Source organism: Lepisosteus platostomus, chromosome 12 (genome assembly GCF_059453375.1).
Source record: "Lepisosteus platostomus isolate fLepPlt1 chromosome 12, fLepPlt1.hap1, whole genome shotgun sequence".
Taxonomy (NCBI): domain Eukaryota; kingdom Metazoa; phylum Chordata; class Actinopteri; order Semionotiformes; family Lepisosteidae; genus Lepisosteus; species Lepisosteus platostomus.
The window spans coordinates 34675818-34697173 of record NC_142622.1 but is presented as its reverse complement, the minus strand read 5'-3'; the positions used below and the strand labels follow the sequence as shown (position 1 = coordinate 34697173).

The window sequence follows — 21356 nt, the reverse complement described above, 5'->3', positions numbered from 1 at the left end:
CAGACACTGGTTTCTAAACAGCTCAGTACTGCTGTGCCATACAGCTACAATGCATTATTAGCTTCTGAAAAATGGCAAAAGAGTGTGAATTAAAGCATTTGTTCCTGTTATAATATTTAAATAAGACCTCATTTTGTTTCACTTTTTTAAACAAGACAGCACTTGCTAGCAAGACCTATAAAGATACAACTGACCATTATGTTATATGTTGTAAACATTCATTTCATGGTGAGGATATGCAACACGAGAAAAAACAATTACAGTCATCGTATGAAATGGCAATTTAAAAGTGCTGAGCTGGATACATCTAAAATTTCAGAGAAGAAGAAAGTACTGATTTCATCACAACTGTTTATTGCTGCACAACTTACATACTGTCTGTAGGAGATGCCCTTTATTCATCCACTTGTCCCTGAATTTTGCAAAAAAACATGACAGTTCTTTTAAGAAGTTAATAAATGCTTGTAGACAGGAGGAGGAGGAGACAGAATTGCCTGTTATAATTGAGATCTTGTATGTTGACAAGACAGACAGAGAGGGAAAATGAAGATTAACCTTTACCATGTCACTAGGCCAGATTTCTTATGATGATATATACTGTATTATGTATGTGTGATGTCCAAAAGATACATCATATTGCTTTTGTGCTTGGTAAATATTCACAATAATTTAATCTGCTTTTTTCCTGACTGTGGAATTCTAATTTATCCAGAGTTTTGATCACGATATTTCTTCTAAATCAGCACCTCAGAGAAATAAGGCGATCCATTCCGACATAGATTGATTGATTTTAACCCAAGGTGCTTAGGCTATCAAGATATTTTTTTGTGTTTCAGTGTATCTGTTTTATGAATTGAGGGGGTTTTCTACTTCCAGAAAATCAGTTCTTGTTCCTCACGACAAACATTTTTAAAATTCCACATAATCCTGCTATGAGAGTTTAAATCACAGCAATTGAATGTTAATGGGGGAACATTAAGGAATTTCCAAAATCTTGACACAATGACAATGACTAAGACTTTGATTAAGAAGAAAAGATTTTCAGAAATGAAGACAAATGTGTCCACATAATGACCTCATTATTCCCAGTCTCTTCTAACACTTTATCAGAAAACTATGCTCATTTTCCTAAACAGTTGTAAAATGCACATAAATACTTCTCCTCATCTAACATCTATTTTTATCCATACATTAAGAGCATCACATTAAATAGTGTCATTCTTTAACCAGGAATCCTGTCTGGCCTTATTGTTCAAAGCATCACTGACATAACAGACAAGACACAGGCCAGCAAGCATGTGCTAACCTCTCAGAAAATCTAACCATTGCATGCAAAATAAAAACTGTTGAAAATGAAAGATCAGCCTAAATACAGTTAGAAAAAAAAAATTAGGGAAAAAAAGAACGTTGCATCAATATGATCATTTGGATCTAGCTCATAATATAAAATTTTACAAAATGAAGTTGTTTTAAGCAACTTTGGCACAGGTGAGGTGTAACTGGTACGAGAAGCTCTTAAACAGATATCCAAGTATTTTACCAATGGTATCTAAAGAAACAAGAGATGTTCAACAAAACTCTTCCAGCAGTCTCCTGAGAGTCACTGGACTGGAGCTGACTTGAAAGTTGCACATTTAGAGCCTATCCATTAAAAGGGAAACAAAATGGAACTAAGTAATTATAGTGCACTTACTTCTCACAGTACAATACTACAATACTTCTACTACAGTACATTCAAGGTAATGGAATCAATATTTAGAAGAAAACTAAAGGATCAACTGATTAGTTATTAAAGGAAAGTTCACAATATGTGTTGTGTTTTTCAGAGAGATTTTTGGATATACTATATGTCACCAACCTCATGAGTTTAGGTCAATTAATATAATAATGTCATATTTATACTGTTTAAAATATTTGCATTGGTAACCACAATCTTAAAACTGGCCTTTACCTTAAAATATACCTTTCTACTTTACTAATTAAACTCAAAAACACACAATTGTCAAGACATTTTTATTGTTGTAATGAAATGGATACAATTGAAATGGTTTAATAAGTACTGTGTACAGTAATTTAAGTTAATCATTTAGTATCAGTCAAACAGACGGAAAGCACTCAGCAAGGTGTGATCTGAAGAAATGTGTTATAGAATAAAGCAGAATTTGAAGTAGTGTGTATATTCATTGATAAAATATCAAGTTTGCAAACTCATTGATTACAATAATCTAATTGTAAGTGTCCTTTTCAGACTTTGGTTTGCTCTGGGTTACTGTTGTACCAAAAAGTCCAATTAATTTTGTTTCTACTGTAGGGACCGCCAGTGTGTTAGCCTCTTCATTTGAAATTCCACTGGAAAACTGTCCTGAAAAGAGAGTTCAAAATTAACTAAGCTACTAAGGACTGAAAGCATTTTCAGCAGAACAGATTCGGGTAGGTCAGGCCTTAAAACAACAAATAGTCATCAAACATCTATCTTAAACAGAACTATATTCATGAACAACATGTGGAAAACCCTTTATTGTGTGTTGGATTAATATAATGTAACATATCTTGTCACATTATTACTGTTTTAATATGGATATAATTTAGATTCCTAACTTATATTTAATATGAATCCATATTTGCCATAACAATTGTGCTTTGTTCTAAACTGAGAAATACATATCAGTATTTGCACACATACTATACAAGCACAAGGAAACTTTGGTTATGACTCAAAACCAGGGGTTCAGAACAACATGACCTCACATCATAAGGTACCTGTGTACAGCTGAGAAAATGGATAAAACATTTATTCTTTTTTTTTTACAATAATCACACACAAGGGAATTGTTTTGACCTTCTTGTCTTCTTATAAAATTGTGAGTCGTGGCTCAAGGCCTTTGTAACTTACTTGTGGACTCTGTCAGAGTTGGGACATAGTCAGTCCAGAAGGAGCACTCCATTTTCCTTAGTGCTTTGCGATTGTCCAAGGATGTGGCAAACTCCTTGTAGTTGTCTCCTTCTGGATGTGCCAGGAATCGAGGCCAGGGGGGAAGAGTTTCGCTAAGTGTCAGTTTGGAGAATGAGTAAGGGTGGTTGGGGTTCCTAAAATGGAAAAAAAAACAGCAAATATATACACAGTGAACTTGAAGACTGTCAAGTTTTGTTTACTGGACTGACTTTTGGGCTAATGTAACAAGATATTGAACTGAGTATTAACTGTTCCCCAGTTCCTTCAGGAACAGTATACTGTTGAGTTAGACACCTCACGTAAGCAATAATATCTTGAGGTGACGTTAGTGATTATCCTACCCAGACTTAATGAAATTAACCACGTAGTGCATAATCTTTAGGGACAGGCTTCTCTCCTCCTCAGTGAACAGCTGATGAGTGTTGGGATGGTGAGGGAGACCAAACACAAGCTGAACATCCATAGGTACAGCAAAGTCAGTGCTGAATGAAAAAGAAAGAGACACAGAGAAGGATCCGGTGAGGTACAAGCTGATATTTTGATTTTAACCTCGATTTTGATTTTGCCGGCAGAGAGTGTGAATATTGTATCGAATACGCCTCTGCATCCCGCATAACAGGGATTTTGGCCACCTGTTAAAGAAGGTCTTCTTTAGCTCAACCGGCAAGACACCTGCCGATCAATGCTGGAGACCCTGGTTCTCAAATTCGCTACATTGGTGTCAGAGTGGGATGGGATAGCCCTTCCCCGAGCTACAGCTAAACTCAATGAGAAAAATAAATTCCAAAATGGCTTAGGAAAAGGTTCCAAAATGGCTTAGGTTATACTGCACTCACAAAGGTGGCGGATCCAAAGCAAATGAGACTAATCACTTATTTATCAAAGACAGCCCTGTGGTGTAAACATGCATAATTAAAACCCAGGCTTCATGCTGTCATGTTGCTTAGCTGTATAACACAGACTTTAGGAAGCATGATGGACAGTGGTGCTTCACAGATTCAAGACCCTGGGTTTGATCGTGACTTTGAATGTCATCTCTGTGGAGCTTGAGTATTCTCGTCATGCTTACACAATTATTCAAGCAGTCCCTGGGAGCTAAGTGCATGCTAGCTAGGATGATAGGCTATTTTAAATGGTCTCTTTTTACATGGCTCTGAATGGACAGTTTCTGTTCTTAGCCTTGTCATGCATGCCGTATTGGTGGAATAGGGTTCAGCTTGTGGCATAAGTAGCTTACAATAATGGATGGATTATAGAGCTATTATTTAATTAGAATTAGTAAATATTCCAACAAATGGTGTGCTGGGAGGCAAGCCAAAGGCACACAGATGGGACAATGAGTAAAAGAAAAGAGAGGTCACAGTTTATTGACACCAATTTTACATTCTAACTATTCTAGCGGGGAACAAATACAGACTAAGAACTGCTATGATTGAATTGGTTTAGCATTTAAGAACCTCCTGCTGTGGTTTTAACATGTGCATACCAACCTCCTGCAGAAAAAGATCTGTATGTGTTTTTCTTTTGGAAAAAAAAGCATGCTGGAAAATGATTACAGGTGCCTTTTTACTCAGGATATGACATAGGCCTAGAATTGAGATTCTTGGTCGAAAGAAGGTGTCTCAAAGCCCTCTTTTTGGAAAAGACTCCACTGCAGAAAATAAAATGGTTTGAAATAGTAACAGGTAAAGGTAAATAGAGGCTACAAACAATAATAACAGATTCTGGAGCTAAGGCAAACGCTAAAAGAGTAAGGTAGAATTAGTGAATGGAAACACTGCAGCAATAATCCAAGACTATATTTTCAGGACTGGTAGAAGCATCTGAATTAAAAGGCAGGTGTTCTCTGAGCTCAAGATATGAACTTACTGGGCACAGAGAGCAGATCTTTTTCAACACGGTGCAAAACGATACAGTATGTTTGTCTTTAGTTCGTCACCTTGCTGAAGTAGTCCCTAGATGGCATCTACATGTCACATTTACACATTGTAAACAACTGTTCTTTGCCAGTGTCATAACACTCAAGTAATGCATTACTTAACTGACCTGACCTTTATGTTGATTTCTAATTTAAGTAATGAGACAAAGAATTGAATTGTCAGGAAACAAATAACTGTGGATTAGGCCTAGTTCAGGCACCTGAAAGGGCAAATAAATTTAAGGGACTTTTTTCACTCTTGTTTTTTTTTACCTTTTAGACTTGGAATATGAAACAAATGAAAACATTATTTTTTTTTTAAAAAAAGGCCAGTTTATATTTCACAGGGAAAACAACAAGCATGCCACGTCAATCTGTGGGATTTTAGTCAAAGTCATAACTTCCTTTTCTGGATGCTGTTCATTACTATGTGTCATGGGAATTTGCTTGCCAAAATCACCTTTCCTTCCAAAAGCCATTACCGACCCGAAGTTACTGTTAACATCATCTGCGTTTTATTAACGGCCTACTGCAAACACTTAAAAGTTGCAATGAAGAAAAGAAAATCTTTCTGTTCCATGCCTGAGACATCTCTCCCTTGAAAAAACACACCAAGGAAATACAAAGTAAATGCGACATATTAAGTTTATGCAGAAAGCTTTGATGATAGAAGTAGCTATTTATTAAACTGCGCAAGTAAACTTTTCCAATGTCTGTTTAATGCCAAACCAGCCAGCCCTAAAGAAATGGCCAATGTGCAGCAAATAAGGTGCAAATTTTGATTTATAACATTTTACTGAAATGCCATGCTCTAAAATCAAGACAAGATGTTCTTTCATACAGTATCAGAAGAAATAAACAGCCACATAATTATCAAGACTAAACACCTACAGGTTTATGTTGGTCTAGTCAGATTATCACTGAACATAATTCGATGTAAAATAAATATCTTGTCTCTCAAAATGAGTGTTGGCTAAGCTGAAAAAGGAGTGTTTCTCTTTGTTAACCGTCTGGCTCCTCTCACTAAACATGTGATATTTTAGTGTAAAAGATCATTAGTAGGTTAAATATATGTAAAAACACTGCTTCTATACTAAAATATTTCCAACTTTGGCCAAGAATGAAAGAATTTCCCTTATAGAGAAAGTAGCAATACTTTATCCATTGGTGGATGTCAGCTCTTTTGGATGGGTTTGAACATTTTAGCATTATTTGATTTCATAATATTTAACTGTACTATATCTTAGGTTAAGAGGAAATACATCATCACCAAAAAATAAGAAAGAAAATAAATATGCATATTCATTGCAGTTTAAAAAGCTACCTAACTTAATATATTCTTAGCAAAAGCCTCCAGCAGCCGTAGGAAAATGTTCTATGAGGCAATTCTGTTTTAAGTATGTCACCTCACTTGCTGTTTTAGGTACAACAAGGATTTTACTGGGAAGACAAGAATCAATTTAGTATTAAAATTAGCCCCTGCCATCAGCACAGTACTCATGGAAAACTGTTAGAGCTTGAAGAGCTGATTGGAAAAACAGGATGTTCAGAAGCACAGTGCTCTTTTCAGTCTGAAAAAAAGCAACATTTATAAAGATCTCACACTGATCATTTCACATGAAAGGTGTTTCGCTCTGGGACTTTCAGAATTGGTTTGCAGAGTGGCAGTTGGATAAAGGTACAGTATTCTGACTCTTCTGTTCCAGACAAGCAATTCTATCCTGCTGTAACTTGAGGTGGCTTCAAAGTTTTCCTTTCCAATAAAAACAACCAGATCCATTTACTGTAAGGTCACATATGAATATGACACCTGGAGTTGGAACTGTAAGGAATTTGTGTAGGCCTGTAACTACAATGGGAAAGTCATTCTTGTTAGTGGGTGAAGGCAGCATCTCAACAAATATGCATTTACCTTTCACCTACTGCATATGAGCTATGGTTTGTTGATGATACAGTACAGAAAACAAACAGCAAACAAACAAAAGCTTTCTAATATCAAGAGGTACATTAACTGCCCTGACTAAACAAACGAGACCTATTTTTGTTAGGAACAAGAGTTTAATTGTATATGCACTTGCTTAAATATCATTGTCGTCTTAAACTTCTTTGCATAGATGTCTATAATGAGTCTACCAGTCAGAGTAACAGTAATTAAACCATAAAAATGGAGCAAATTTCTACTGACATTTTAGAAAGCTTCTAGAATGGATTTTAAATGTTAAAATCAAAATTTTGAGCCAAGTGCTATTCAAGAATGACCAGTCTAATACAGTACGGATCTGGATTTCATTCTTCAAATGAAAAACTGCCATCAAACACTAAAAAAGTAACCCTTACATTTCTATAGCACTCTTCTGGACACTCCACTCAGTATACAGTATAATTTATATTTAATAGATGGGTTGACTTTTTAATTAATCTGGCCACAGGATTCTGTTAATCGATTATGGTCAAGCATATACAGTTTTGAAACATCATTTTTTATTTATTCCTTTTAGAATAAAAACAGATGCTCCTGGTGTGAAGCTTAGAAACTGGTCTCAAGTACTGTAATTTCAGTGCCAATTTTAAGAGACTCAGACGGTTGTGATCCCTCAGTTGTCATTAACATTGCAAAGAAATAACCTCCTGGTCATTTTAATTCCAGGGAATTGTCTTTTTCTCATATGCCAAACCCATCTGTGTACAAATCTCCACTATTAAGAACTTGTCTCCAGTGTTCAGCAGATGCTGAAGCAGAGCTTCATTTAATTCTGAAAAACCGTGTGGTCATGCCAAAGTGGATTGCATCAGCCAAAAAATATTCACTGGAGAAATGCAATGCTTTTGGCAAACGCTCAGGGTAACTACAGCTGAATTCCAGCGATAAGGTACAGGCACAAAAATCTGAGGAATGTGGGAGACATAGCTTTTCAATAGCTTTGAATTACAATTTCTACTTTACCACTGTCTGATGTAGTTAGAGAATCCCCCACAAGCAGGATGTTAATAAAAACATCAGATGATCTTTCTTTGGTTTCATGCAACATTATCAAGAGCATTTCTACTTTTATCTGTTAACAGTCATTAAAACGACAATTCATATATTGACCAACGTTCATAATAAACTATAACAAATTGGACATACTGTAAAAAACTGAAAAATAACCACAGCTAAAGTTTAAAGTTTTTTCTCTGTTTTACTTTTCAAAATTATTAGCCTTTCCATGTGAACACAAGATGTGCAAATGGAAGTAATATGTACAGTTTTAAATTAAAGCCTACTCTATCTATATACATCTACCAAAAATAGTTGTACTCAAATTGTATGATGATGATGTTGAGGAAAAAACGTAGAAACAGGGACTGGAGTTTAAAAAGCCATGTTTCTTTAAGATGTTCTGAGAATGTCTCTTTTCAACATCACACAGTTGATATGGATTTAACATGACATTTCATTTCAGGGCCTTTTAAAGGGTCATCTCTCATATTTCAAGGGGCACAATGCAACATAGGGGGTAATAAATACTGATGTAATGCAGGAAGAAATGGATGGTCTGGCCTATACTACTTCAAAGTTAAGAGCAAAGTAAAGGCAGATACAGTAATTCTGCATCATTTAAAAAAAGGACAAAGCATTTAATCTGGCAATTCTAAATACATATACTGTAAGTGCATTTTAATCGTTGAGTGGTAGAAATTTAAAATAACCCATACAAAGCCAGCACACCTATCTGTTACAGGCCTATACTAGTGCCCAGATAAATTGTATTGTGAAGAAAGTACTGATCTTCCAGTATTGTGACCAGTTTTCACCCTCAAGTTACACTTTTAATTATAAACTAGACTGAAACAAATTTACACCAGACAAAAATGATCGGCACATTCGAGCCATTGATCTAAACTGTATCACCCTTTGGTTAATGAACACTAGCCATGCATTTTAAAATGCTTTGCTGAAGTTTAAACATAAACGTGGAAATAACATTGAAGAAGTACAGTACTGTATGTGCACCAGATACTACAAAATATTTAAAAATAAACCTACCTAATATAGCAACTGTTATTGCAGACTGACTCTGTACTGTAAGTTAATTTCTCAAGGAAAGTGGCATAACTGAAGAGTCGGTATTCGGCATAAAGAACATCCTACTGTACCTTTTATTCTAGACTTCTGAGTAGCTTGATTTGACTTAGACTTTTGGGAACACAAGACTTCTTTGAAAATGTTCCATCGATATTGCACCTTATGCTTCAAATATCGATGATAGAATCCTTCTTTTACTTATTGTGAGAAACAAAAAGCTCCAGCTCAATACATATGGTCATAATGAGTCACAATAACACTTTCTCCTAATATCACAAAAGCCATATTTTAAATTTGCAGAGTGAAGACTTCACTTTATAATTTCTTAGCAAAAATAATTGTACCTCTTTAAGAACAAGACAAAATAGTTCGAAATTGATATGAATAAATTAAACATTTTAGAGAAAAGTTGAAAAAATCCTGTAGAATCCAACAAAGTTGTCACAATATTTTACCACCATCACATTTATTTCAATTTTAGTTTTCTTTAATTATGTCAAACGGACACAACCTTTGGTTAAATATGCATGTCATTAGAAATGCTACCCTTTCTTGAAAGTGTTGTAAATAAAATGTGATGTAACATACAAATCATACTTTAATCACACTATAGGTAGTGCAAGAGAGAATTGAGATCTAATAAGAAGGTCAAGGCTAAAATAGGCTATGAATCACAGGTTTAATTTGAAGGATTATCCTATAGGTTTTCGGGATTTTAGTAGTAGATATCACAAACACGATGGTACTTTGCAGTAACAAAATGGTCATACCAGACAACATATTAGGGGTCCTAAGAAGCTCTCAGAATTTCATATCTGTACACCTGTACTTATTATTAACCTTTTATTAGTAGTGTTATTATTAGTTCTGTTGTGATAAAGTACTTATCACCTTGTGGTGATATACAAGTGGAACTACTCAGCTGTTTCAGAGCTGAGTGTGTATTGCCTGGGATAAGAAGTAAGGAAGCACATTGACATTCATAATGTTTGTTGTGCCGTCACCCACACACAGGTGGAATAAAGGGAAAATGAAAACAACATAATCAGGGCTGTCTGGCAGAGGGAATAGATTAATGATTAAAGTCATCATGTTTCATATACAAGTCAAAAGGCTCTCCCTTCTTTTCCTTTTTGCATGGAATACACATTTATGATGTTATTAATAGGTTTTACTATAAAATATTGAAGCAATATTGTTCTAGTATTAATTCACAGATTGATTAATTATTATATTCACCATAATACAGTATGTGCATCAACTTACTTGCTACAGACAAGATAACAGATATCCCCACTTGACTAGTCTAAAGTAGTGTCCTTCAATTTGTTTTTAGTCAGACCCCACTTTATTTGTACAGATGTAGTGGATCATATCTGAATGAGAAGGGCAGAAATCTGTTTGGGACAAGGAATCGGAAAAAATAAAAAAAACATTCAAAGTAGAATGGAAGAGAATCTGGGGGAAGAAGCCACAGATTAATAAGAACAAGCAAAAAAAGAACCTGATGTAAACAAAAAAGATCAAAATGCGAGAGATAGAAGATTACTGCAGTAGCTAGTAATAATGATTTGATTGGAAGCACAAAACTATTGCTCAGACGGTGAAGAAAAAAACATTAGGTGGTTTCACAGCATTTTGGACAGACACAATAGTGTGTTGTTTTGTACAGTGCTTTATGATTATGTACCATGAACAGTGCTACATTAGATAAAGATGGGAAAGATAAACATACTCTATAGCAAAAAAAAAAAGTATTGAGACACAGAAACTTAAACCATGTGAAAGAGGAGGCCCAGATTTTTTTTTTACTGAGACATTCAAAAGACAGAATGTTAGGTGTATATTGTGAGAGGCCCAGATTATAGCAATTGTCCATCAAGAGTGCTTATTGTGACCAGGGAATATCCCTATTTAGAATAAAAGACAAGCAGAAAGAGCTGTTTTCTGAACTTGACAACTCTCAAATTTAGAGTCTCCAGACTCTAAAAGCAGTGGTTTTATGTTGAAATGAATTCTAGCAGGCACTGATTCATAGAACTCTATACATCAAAAACCCATGTAGGTGAGATCCACAGATCAATTAGCTACTCGCAATCAAACATGCTAGATGAGCCAAAAGATCTCCTTTTGTTTGTAATTTTCTGATGTGATTATGAGTTAGTTATATCTGTTTTTTAATCTATTGGTTTGAAAATATTCATATTAATATTCTTTTGTTCATGAATAAGGATTGAATGGCAGTGCTTGATCCCTACTCCTGATATTAAACACATTATACAGTACATCCGGTACACAGAACTGAGGGAGTCACAGTCAAGGTGAATCCTCATTGAAAATAGCTGTAAGAACGTAAATTACTTTTTCACAAATTAAAGTAGGTTTTCCCGTAAGACATTTTATTTTGTTTTTAAAAACAGGAAAATCATGTTGATTTTGTCTTTCTGTTGCACAAAAAACCTGAAATACTCTTAATGGAAGTATCCCATATTGAAGAGGTCGCCCAGAGTAAGTCAGATCTTGTGTCTGTATGACAACATCAAATTTCTTCATATTATGATACAGGAATGTGTGGAATCAACGGACAATGGATGGAAAACAAAAAAATAAATAAATTAGATACAATGATGTTTAGTATTAAATTACATTTAGTATTAAATTATTAAATGTGCTTTCTGACATGGCATGTAAAGAGCATTTAAACTCCAGTCCCTATTTCCACAGCAGAGGTTGTTGGTAGTAAATGCTGTCTTGGAAAAACTTATTTTCTACACTGTTAAAGGACTTAAATAAAAGCAAATAGTAATGTGTGTGTTTGGATTGAGAGTCGTTAAAAAAACAGTACAGACAAGGGACAGATCATACAGCTGAGGTGATCTAATCAGTGGAGTACCACAAGTATCTGTATTAGGACTACTGCCTCTTCTAGTTTCAATTAACAACCTAGATTCTTGTATAGTCAGTAAAGTAGTAAAGTTTATAGATTAGCAAATGCCGCATAGTCTGCAAAGGAAAATCATAACGATTTAGGCAGAATTCTGGATTGGGCAAAGAATGGTCAGATGACATTTAATGCATAGTTTTACAGGAGGTAACAAAAACTCGAATAATAAATAAAAAATGAGTAATATTGCCCATGTGTATACACTACTTATGAAGAAAAGTAAGGTGTTGATGTTGACACATAATTTACGTCTGCTAGACAATGTGATGAAGCAACAAAAAAGCTAATAGAATAATAGTATATGTAGTTAAAAGTGTAACATTTAATTCAAGGGATGTTATGTCAAAATTGTACAATGTACTATTGAGAACTTAATTAGATCATTGTGTATAATTTTGGTCCAGGTTACAAAATGATAACAATGACCTGTAATCATTCTACGTAAGAGCAATATATCCCTGGGCTCCAAGACTCCAGGAATGTTCAAACTGTCAAGCTAAAATACTAAAACCTTGAATTTTTTTAAAGTTTCAAAGAGAGACGACAAGGAGGGGACCTAATTCAAGCCTGCAAAATTGTCGTGAACTGCTTCAAAATCAACTGTGTGAAACAAAATGGCACAAGTGAAAACTGTGGAAACAGGTTCCCAGATTGAACAAGCTGTTTAATGGGAATATGGTGAGAGAACAGGAATCCAGAACAAGCTACCCAGGTATTTAGTTTTGAAGTGGACGCCCTAGCGTCTTTCAAGAAATGGCTGGATGAGATTTTTGGATCCATTAGCTACCAGCAACCAAGCAAGCTACAGTAGATGTGATGAGTAGTACCTTCTCGTTTGTAACCTTTCCTCTGTTGTTATGTTATGATATTTTGGCCACTTTTGCATGCTTGCACCAGAAGTGAGCATGTAATAACAATGTCTAATCATATATAGTATTATTTACATTTTGAGTAAGTGTTTCGTCCTCTGTGAATCAACCACATATAAACTTTAACTGCTGGTAGGTGTGATGATTATAGTGCAGCTAAGAGACTGTCTTATTTTTGTTTTGTAAATAAACCCAGCTATTAACAAAACAACAATTTTTTATTTTTTGAAATGCATTTGGCTTCTGTGAAAACGCATCACGAACGTGCAGACTCTATAATCATTTTGCTAAAAATTGTGAAAAGAATGTGTTGCACAAACTCGAGTGGTATAAAATAAATGCCAGTATCTTTCAGAAGCCAACTGTATATTTTCTTTTGATGGGAAGGGTGGATCTTATTTTGAAGAAGGAAAAGAAGCTAAAAAAAAGCACCTCTACTCCAAAAAATGACTGTAATTGCCAAGTAATTTCTTATAACTTGGGATAATTATGTTTGTTTTTGTGCAGATTACCAGACAAGCTGGCAGGTAAAAGTAGCTATTAAGAGGTAGGCTGGAATTGTGAACTCTGGTTTACTGCTGTTGTTTCCTCCCCTGTGCTGCCTGGTGGCAGTATTTTCGTTCCATTTCATATTCCAAAACGTTATTTAACACAGGTGTTCAATAATAGCTCATGAGCCTTTAATTATACTCCGACGACTCAAAATCACAATTTGGGATTTAGACCACTTTCTCTGGCACGGTGTGACTTATTTTCTTCTACTCGTTTCATTCACTCCTTTCAGGGCTCATATAGACTCCTTTTCGACTGAGGAAAAGGGATGGACGAGCTAATATAAAAATAAAAACATAGGAAAGGTTACAAATAAGAGAAAGCCTTTGGGGCCTGGATTAGTTCTTTTGATGTTAGTTACTTATAGGTCACGGGACCACAACAAACTGCTTCTTGTAATACTCCAGTGGATTAGGTTCTAAGACATAGTAATTGATGTAATTAAAAAAAATAGAATTCTTTGACTCAAGGAGCATGTCATTTTTTCTTTCTCTTTAGTAACTTGTATTCTTTTCTCAAGTTTGACTGTTCCCTTGGGTAATGTCAACTTCTAAAGAATGCCAAGCACCTGTGTAAAATAGAATTCAATGTGCATTTCTAAGAGCATCAACATCACCGTAAAAAGGGGGAGTGATAAAACCTTGAATTGGTGGCCTTATTTTCCCAAGATTTCATGAAGAAGCCCCATTGTCTCAAAGTAAGACAAATTAAAAACACATCTCTAATGAACATATGTGAACTAGCAGTTCACCAACATCAGAATAACATTAATGAAAATCTGATTTACAGAGACAATTGCATTCTGACCTTCAATGCTTTGTTTTAAAGAGTTTGAAGTTTTTTAAAGCAAGTTTTGATTATTCAGGTTTCGTAGATGTGTGTGACAGGGTGGCCTCAAAACAGCAAAACCACAGACAGGATAACCTGTCACAGTGTGGTTAATTTATTTCCAAGAGAAAAAAAAAAGGAAAATTATTAAATAATATATCAAATTAAGAGCAGCTTACCTTAATGGAGCATAGCTAAATTGTTAGTAAAAAAGTCAATTCTAGATTAATTTTAAGCAGTCCAATGCCTATGCTAGCTGTAATTAAATGTATTTAAGCATCAATCTTCAGCAGCTAAATTGGTACAGACAGAAGACATTCGACTTTGACAGTTATTTCATATTTGAAAGAATAAGGAATATTTGCAAATAATTCAAAATGGACTATGTTAAACATTTTTTATAAGCCTCCATTTGCTCTTACACTTACTTAAGAAACCTAAAAGGCAGTGGTTCAGATTCACAGTATTACTGCCGTGTCTCGGAGGTGGTCTCATCGAAGCTGAATCTCGTCCAATAAATTGCTACTTCCTGCATTACATAACATTCCAAGGCAGGAAAAAAAAAACATGGAAGTGTTGTTTTGGGAGCAAAAGCTCTAAAACCCTTAAAAGAATTCCAACCTACATCTTTATTTTTCTTTCTTTGTAGATTTGGGTAGGTATTTGCAAAAACAAAGATAAGAATGAAAGTTTTAAGGGAATAGGTCATATGTATTTTTTCAATTACTAAGCATAAAAAGCAGTGATTTCATCTCACTGTCGTTCTCACATTTACATTTTTCCAAACGCAACTAAGCAAAACAATGTAAATACTGGAATTCAGGTAGGCAGGCTTACGGTTTACTTGCATTGCATATGTAAGAATAATAATTACAACACAAAAGTCTCATTTTAATTATATTAAAGCGTCGCTGTCAAAGTCGAATGCTTGTGGTTATTTGTTCATATTTTACCACTCATGAATAGATACTGTAGTTCATTGATCTCTTGCTAATGAGAGACATATTACTGAGCATTCAGCTCTGCAGTGCGTTTTTCTCATCTAGTTTTTCAGTCTGAGTATAAAAAATGCACAAATGAAATTTGAAAGCTGCACAAGTAATTAATCATCGAGCTCGTATGCCTTAGTATGTCTGCAATTTCCCGACAGGGAAAACTTCACAGAAAAAAAAAACATAGCAGTCTTCCAAAACATTTGTTACAGTTCAAGGACATTATCAAGGAACTGATATCGATATATTAGATTTTATTGTGGTGAATCACAAAAAGAGAGAGTTCCTACACTATATTTCATAATCACCAAGACATCTTTCCTCTCCCGTATTTTAATAAATGTGTGATAATTTATGTGTGATAAAATTAGATATAATTCTTGGAGTGTTTATGCCCTGTAAAATCTATAGGACCGCGGCACAGTGGTGCAGTAGTTAGCATTGCTCCCTTGCAGGTCAGGTGCCCTGGGTTCAATTCTGGACCTGGGGTGCTATCAGTATGAAGTCTGTATGTTCTCCCCATGTTCACATGGTATTCCTCCAGGTGTTCCAGTTTCCTCCTGTAGTCCAAAGCCTGGTAGTTTATTTGGCTTCTGGGAAAATTGGCCCTGGCGTGAGTGTGTCTGTGTTTGTGTGTCTGCCCTGCGATGGACTAACATCCAAGCCAGGGTGAACCCCACCTGGTGCCCATTGCTAGTCAGTATAAGCTCTGGCTCCCCTGCGACTCTGAGTTGGAGGAAGACGTTAGAAAATGGACAGCTGGACTTTTGGACTACTGGGGTGAACTCATTACTGAGATTAACATAGAAAACAAATGGATTGAAAGCCATTTGTAATCTAGATTACCTGGTCTGTGTTATGTCTTCTGGTACATGGTACATAAACACATTGGATCTTGTGTTGGCTGCCCAGAAACTGGCCATCTTCACAATAGGACAGATGATGAAAAGGTCTCTAAAAAAGACAAAAAGAGAATACTGTTAAGCCAGAGGATAAATACAAGTCACAGAAAAGGAGAAATGAACACAAACAGAAAAGCCTTTAAATGTTAACCACAGAGTGACACCATGATAAGTCTCAACATGAACACCTTCAGCTACGTAGGAAATATTCATAATCTGCTGCGTTACCCCAAGTGGACTCGTCAGCAGAGAAGTCACGTCCTTAGCGATTAAGTAAGGGTTTGTGTCGACCACCTCAACGGGTGTCAGCAAGTGTGGTGCAGACACAGTATGTAGAACAACATGCTAATTGTTACTGACCGTACAACAAACCAGTCTATGGGGAATACCAGGTACAGTGGTCTTAGCATGAGAATCAATGCACTATCTCAACTCCATTTGCACTAATTGATGGAAACCTAACTGCACAGTGCTGCTTTTATCAAGTCCTGGGACTTGTTTGGAGGCTGATCGTCATGTGACCACATTACAGCAGGACAACGGGATGTCGGGAGGTACTGTAACTCCTGCCAGATGAGTTGGTTACATTAATGGGCGGAGCGGTGGCTCTGTGGCTAAGGATCTGCGCCTGTGACTGGAAGGTTCAAATCCCGCGGCCGGCAGAGGAATCCTACTCCGTTGGGCCCCTGAGCAAGGCCCTTAACCCCAACTGCTCCAGGGGCGCCGTACAATGGCTGACCCTGCGCTCTGACCCCAAGCTTCTCTCCCTGTCTGTGTGTCTGTGTCTCCATGGAGAAAAGCTGGGGTATGCGAAAAGACGAATTCCTAATGCAAGAAATTGTATAGGGCTAATAAAGAAACATTAACATTAACATTAATTATTAATTAACATTAACATTAATGTTAGGGATATCCAGCTTGCAGGCTCTGAACCTCACTGAATATTTGTGATATGAGCTGAGATGATGTTTGGCACCAGGGGCTCAGAGAGGAGTCGACAGGCATGTTCTTGTACACGGTCTTTAAGGCCAAAGGGACAGGACATCGCAAAACAGGAGCTCCGATTTGGAGCAAAGCAAGGATCACAGATTTACAGCTTCCAGCTCTGGTTACACACAGTGACATTCCCTGAAGACGCCCTGTTGACCAACCCTTTTCATGGCAAATGTTAATGAATTTAATTGTCATATCTGATCAATAAAATGTCAGATAGAAGAAAGATTCTGTCAGCTGCCTGATAATTACCTTCTGATTTGTTGCAATTCTAAGTGATACAGTACGTTTCTTTAGTCGCACAGTATAAAAATACTTTGGAACATGAGTATAACTTATCATTATGGAAGTTAATGCTTTTTATTTTATTTGTCATAAACTTAGTGGTTTGCAGGCTGTTATTATTTGCAAGAAACAAAAGAAGAAATGTTAGGTATTTTGAGTAAAGTTCACATTTCTAAAACTAAGGCTTCCTCCATTTAGTCGAGTGACCTGTAAGCACATAAGAACATAAGTCATTGTCCCCACTGGCTTGCTGAGTGACAGGCCGAAAATCAAACCAATGCCCTTTCTGTCCCTTTTCTGCTGAAGCTTGGATGGTGTTGTTTCGTAATTATGATTTATGGGAGTAACGATGCACTGTAGTGGAATCCCAAACATCTTGAACATGATCCCACTTGACCCTTTAGCTCAAGGTCACCAAAGGTGGAAGAGAATAACTTTACATCATTGCATTATCTCCTTGCCCTGTAGCAGCTTTTGAGAAGGAATTTCCAATCTAACCGTAGGATTTTAAAAATAGAGATTTGTATTTCAAATTCAGCTCAAAAGCCCATAAAAAGGGAGATATTGCTGCCTGATTAGTTGAAGGAGCTACACTGTTTTAGTCAAAGTAGTGACAGATTACTGCCACCATATTTGAGGGGAATAATTGTACACCATTGAGGTTCAGCACGAGTTCATTCAAGTGAATAACCACTTTTTGTGGTCTGCTAATATTCAGTTTGGTTTTTTTAACAACTGAAATTATATAATGAACAAGACCAATATTCCATTTAATGCGCACGGTCAATTAAAGCTTTTTACGTTGCTAAATGTTGGTACCCCTCTTCTAATTAGGAAAAGGTCATTGTTGTTTTTCAGACATCTGCAATTTGTAATAATTTATAAAGATAAAACTTTTTTAACACTTATTATCTGTATTATGTGCCACAACATTTTAGCAAATACAGATGGAAAGTGTTCGAAAGGGAACATCAAATATAGACATTAAAAAAGACAGTTTTAAAGGTTTATCTTTACTTACCTTTTTGTCTGGATGAAAACAGAAGGAAATGTGTCTAAACATATTTTTTTAGACTATAACCCTATGGAACATGTTCTGTACTTGCAAGCAGGTGTTTTGATGTTATTGAAAAAATACCAAGGATTAAGTACACATAGTCAGCACTTTTTTTCACATACAGTAGGCTTGATTTTCATTTTCAGTTTACTTATTTTGCTCAGCCTTACAATTTGGTGAGAATCAGAATTCAGTGAGTTGAGCAACAGATATGTATGTTGCAATAACATAGAGACAAAACAGAATCAATGACAACAAGTATTATCCTTCTTTTCGGAAAACAAGTATACATACTATAAGCACTAGCTGTGATTTTGAATCCATTCACTAGTAGGATCATTTATATTTATTTTACAGTCACATACATTTTCAATTAAAAACTGGAAAAAACATTAACATGCACATTGAATTGCTATTTGAAATCTAAAGAAGATCATGAACATTATATTCAGCAAACAAATGTTTTACTATTGTGAACCTATATCTGAACCTGCAGCAACAAGAGCTACTGTAATTTACAGCTTTATAATGAAATTCAAACTCCTTTAATTAAGACCGCCACTCGCCAAGCTCCCAATCAAAAATAAACATCTGGAAATATAATTTCTTTTAATGCTTTGAATTGTTCATCATTGTTTTTACAGTGTTTTTACGCCATATTAAAAACAGCATTTTACCTAATTCTATGATTGCATTATTACAATTACTATTCTACTTGAAATACTAATTACATAGGAATATATTCAAGAAGGAAAACTAGGTCTCAAAAGATTAGTTACAATTTCATTTTCTATACCTCAAAAATCCCCCAGTGAATATTAGTGTCAGCATATATTTAATACAATGAAGATCATCATGCTTAAATTTTGGGAGAGTTCTTGAGAACGAGTTATCACAAATATCTCTTGAAATTAAATTGATAGAAAGGCAGGCCTTGTAATTAAAAATGCATAGCAACACATTCTGAAACTATGCTTGAGATTCACTGTACGAATCTGAATACTCAATGTCTTCTGTCGGAAGGAGATTTTCACGTGTCAGACAAAAAGAAACCTTCAAATTTTGTTTCACATTCCAGATTTCCATCACAAAAGTTGTATTGCCCTGTCCCTATGTTATGTCTCTATTATGTTAATTAAGACAAGTGGATAGTCATTTTTTCATTAATACAGTAAAAAATGTATAGCTTTTTTGAGGAAGTTTTAGGTAAACTCTTAGTTCCACAAAGTGCATGTTCTAATTTAAACAGATATAAATATACTTAGAATTAAATGTATAGGTTGGCTTGCTGTGCAAACCTCAGTTCTTTGGGTGTGTTATCCATGGGTCAGATTGCTTTTTCTATGTGTACGACACCACCCATTATGTGGTCAAAACATGGCGGCCAGAGAAGTTTTTTGATTTGCAAAGCAGTCCTGTGTAAAAGTGAATTGTATCTTTACTGGCCGGGGAAGAGGTTAGTTCTCCAGAAGCAAATAATACCAGAGCAGATTTAAGTCACTTTCAGTCAGTGGAGTTTGAATCTAATGCCAATCGTATTAAGAATGAAACTGCATTCGGATTCATTTCACTGAACAATGTAATATTCGCATACTGTACATGCACTTAACACATTTTGACTGCTGCCTCACTTAAATGAGGGAGTATATTATATACTACCATTATATATAATAAGTCTTAAATACTTCAGATTGAGTGTAAACTTCCTGTGGTACAGAAAGGCCTTTTCAAGTGCAGACATTTTAAGAGGTACTAAGCAACTCCACGTAATACTAGTAGGCTTCAAATCCCACTTGAGGCTCATACTGACATAGCGATTCCTCTAAATATATCCTGATTACCTGTGTGATCTACTGACCCCCTGTGGCAATAAAGATTCTCCAATTCAAGCCCTTCTTGTACTTGCTGTCCCCAGAAGTACTAAACATGCGCAGTTTCAGCTGCTTAGTATTGTCAATGTTCAAATTATTATTTGTGTATTGTATTCCTGTTGTCTCTCTGTGGCATAACTTGGGTATTGTGATTTTGTTTTCTGTAACAGTGCTTGGAAATTGTGAGCTTGTAAATTTACAGGCACCACGTAAATAAGTGAACTTCAATGCACCACATTTTCTATACTGTATGAGCTCCATGCAACCATGCAGATGGAAATGAAAGTCCTACAAATATAACTAATTGTTACCAGCTTGCTTCTAATGTTTTATATGAGAACATGCTTTCATAGTGTCTTAGAATGGACAAACCCCATATTCTTCTAAGTACCATCAAGTACCAAATAATAATAATAATAATAATAAACTTTATTTTATATAGCGCCTTTAAAGGTGGCTTCTCAAAGCGCTTTACAGGATGACAATAACAATAAATAAGAAGACTACAACAATAAATAAGAAAATTTCACAAGACAGGACACAATTATAATTACAACAATACAACAATAACAATAGAGGAGACCGTGGAAGATGGTATTAAGAAGAGCAGAGGGGTGAAGAATGGAACCAGTTAAGTAAAGGCTTTTCTGAAAAGGAGGGTTTTGAGTCTGGATTTGAAGGAGTTTAGAGAAGGTGACTCTCTAATATCCTTGGGCAAGGAGTTCCAGAGCTTGGGGGCATAGCAGGAGAAGGCCCTGTCGCCCATACAATGTAGACGGGCTTGGGGGACAGTAAGGAGGGCAGAATTTGAAGAGCGGAGGTTGCGAGGTGGGGAGTAGGGCGATAAAAGTTCAGACAGGTATTGAGGTGCCAAGCCATATAAAGCCTTGTAGGTGAGCATGAGGATTTTAAAGTCTACGTGGAATTTGACCGGAAGCCAGTGCAAGGACTCCAGGATAGGAGTAATGTGAACACTTGCGCTAGATCTGGTCAGGATTCTGGCTGCTGAATTTTGGACATACTGCAGCTTGTTCAGAGTAGATTTAGATACCCCAGGGAGCAGAGCATTGCAGTAGTCAATTCGAGAGAATACAAATATGTTGATCAGCTTTTCAGCCACAGTTAA

The 21356-nt window shown here is 35.8% G+C and overlaps 1 protein-coding gene across 1 annotated transcript in view; it reads right to left on the bottom strand.

Annotated features, from left to right (window-relative positions):
• Positions 1-1999: 1999 nt before the first annotated feature.
• tg (thyroglobulin) overlaps positions 2000-21356 on the bottom strand; it is a 107213-nt gene continuing 87856 nt past the window's right edge. Inside the window, exons 45-48 of the mRNA XM_088602307.1 lie at positions 15969-16076; positions 3295-3435; positions 2894-3087; positions 2000-2362 (exon numbers count right to left, since the gene is read on the bottom strand). Coding sequence (XP_088458433.1) covers positions 2226-2362; positions 2894-3087; positions 3295-3435; positions 15969-16076 — 580 coding nt within the window. The 3' untranslated portion in view covers positions 2000-2225. The remainder of the gene's footprint in view (positions 2363-2893; positions 3088-3294; positions 3436-15968; positions 16077-21356) is intronic.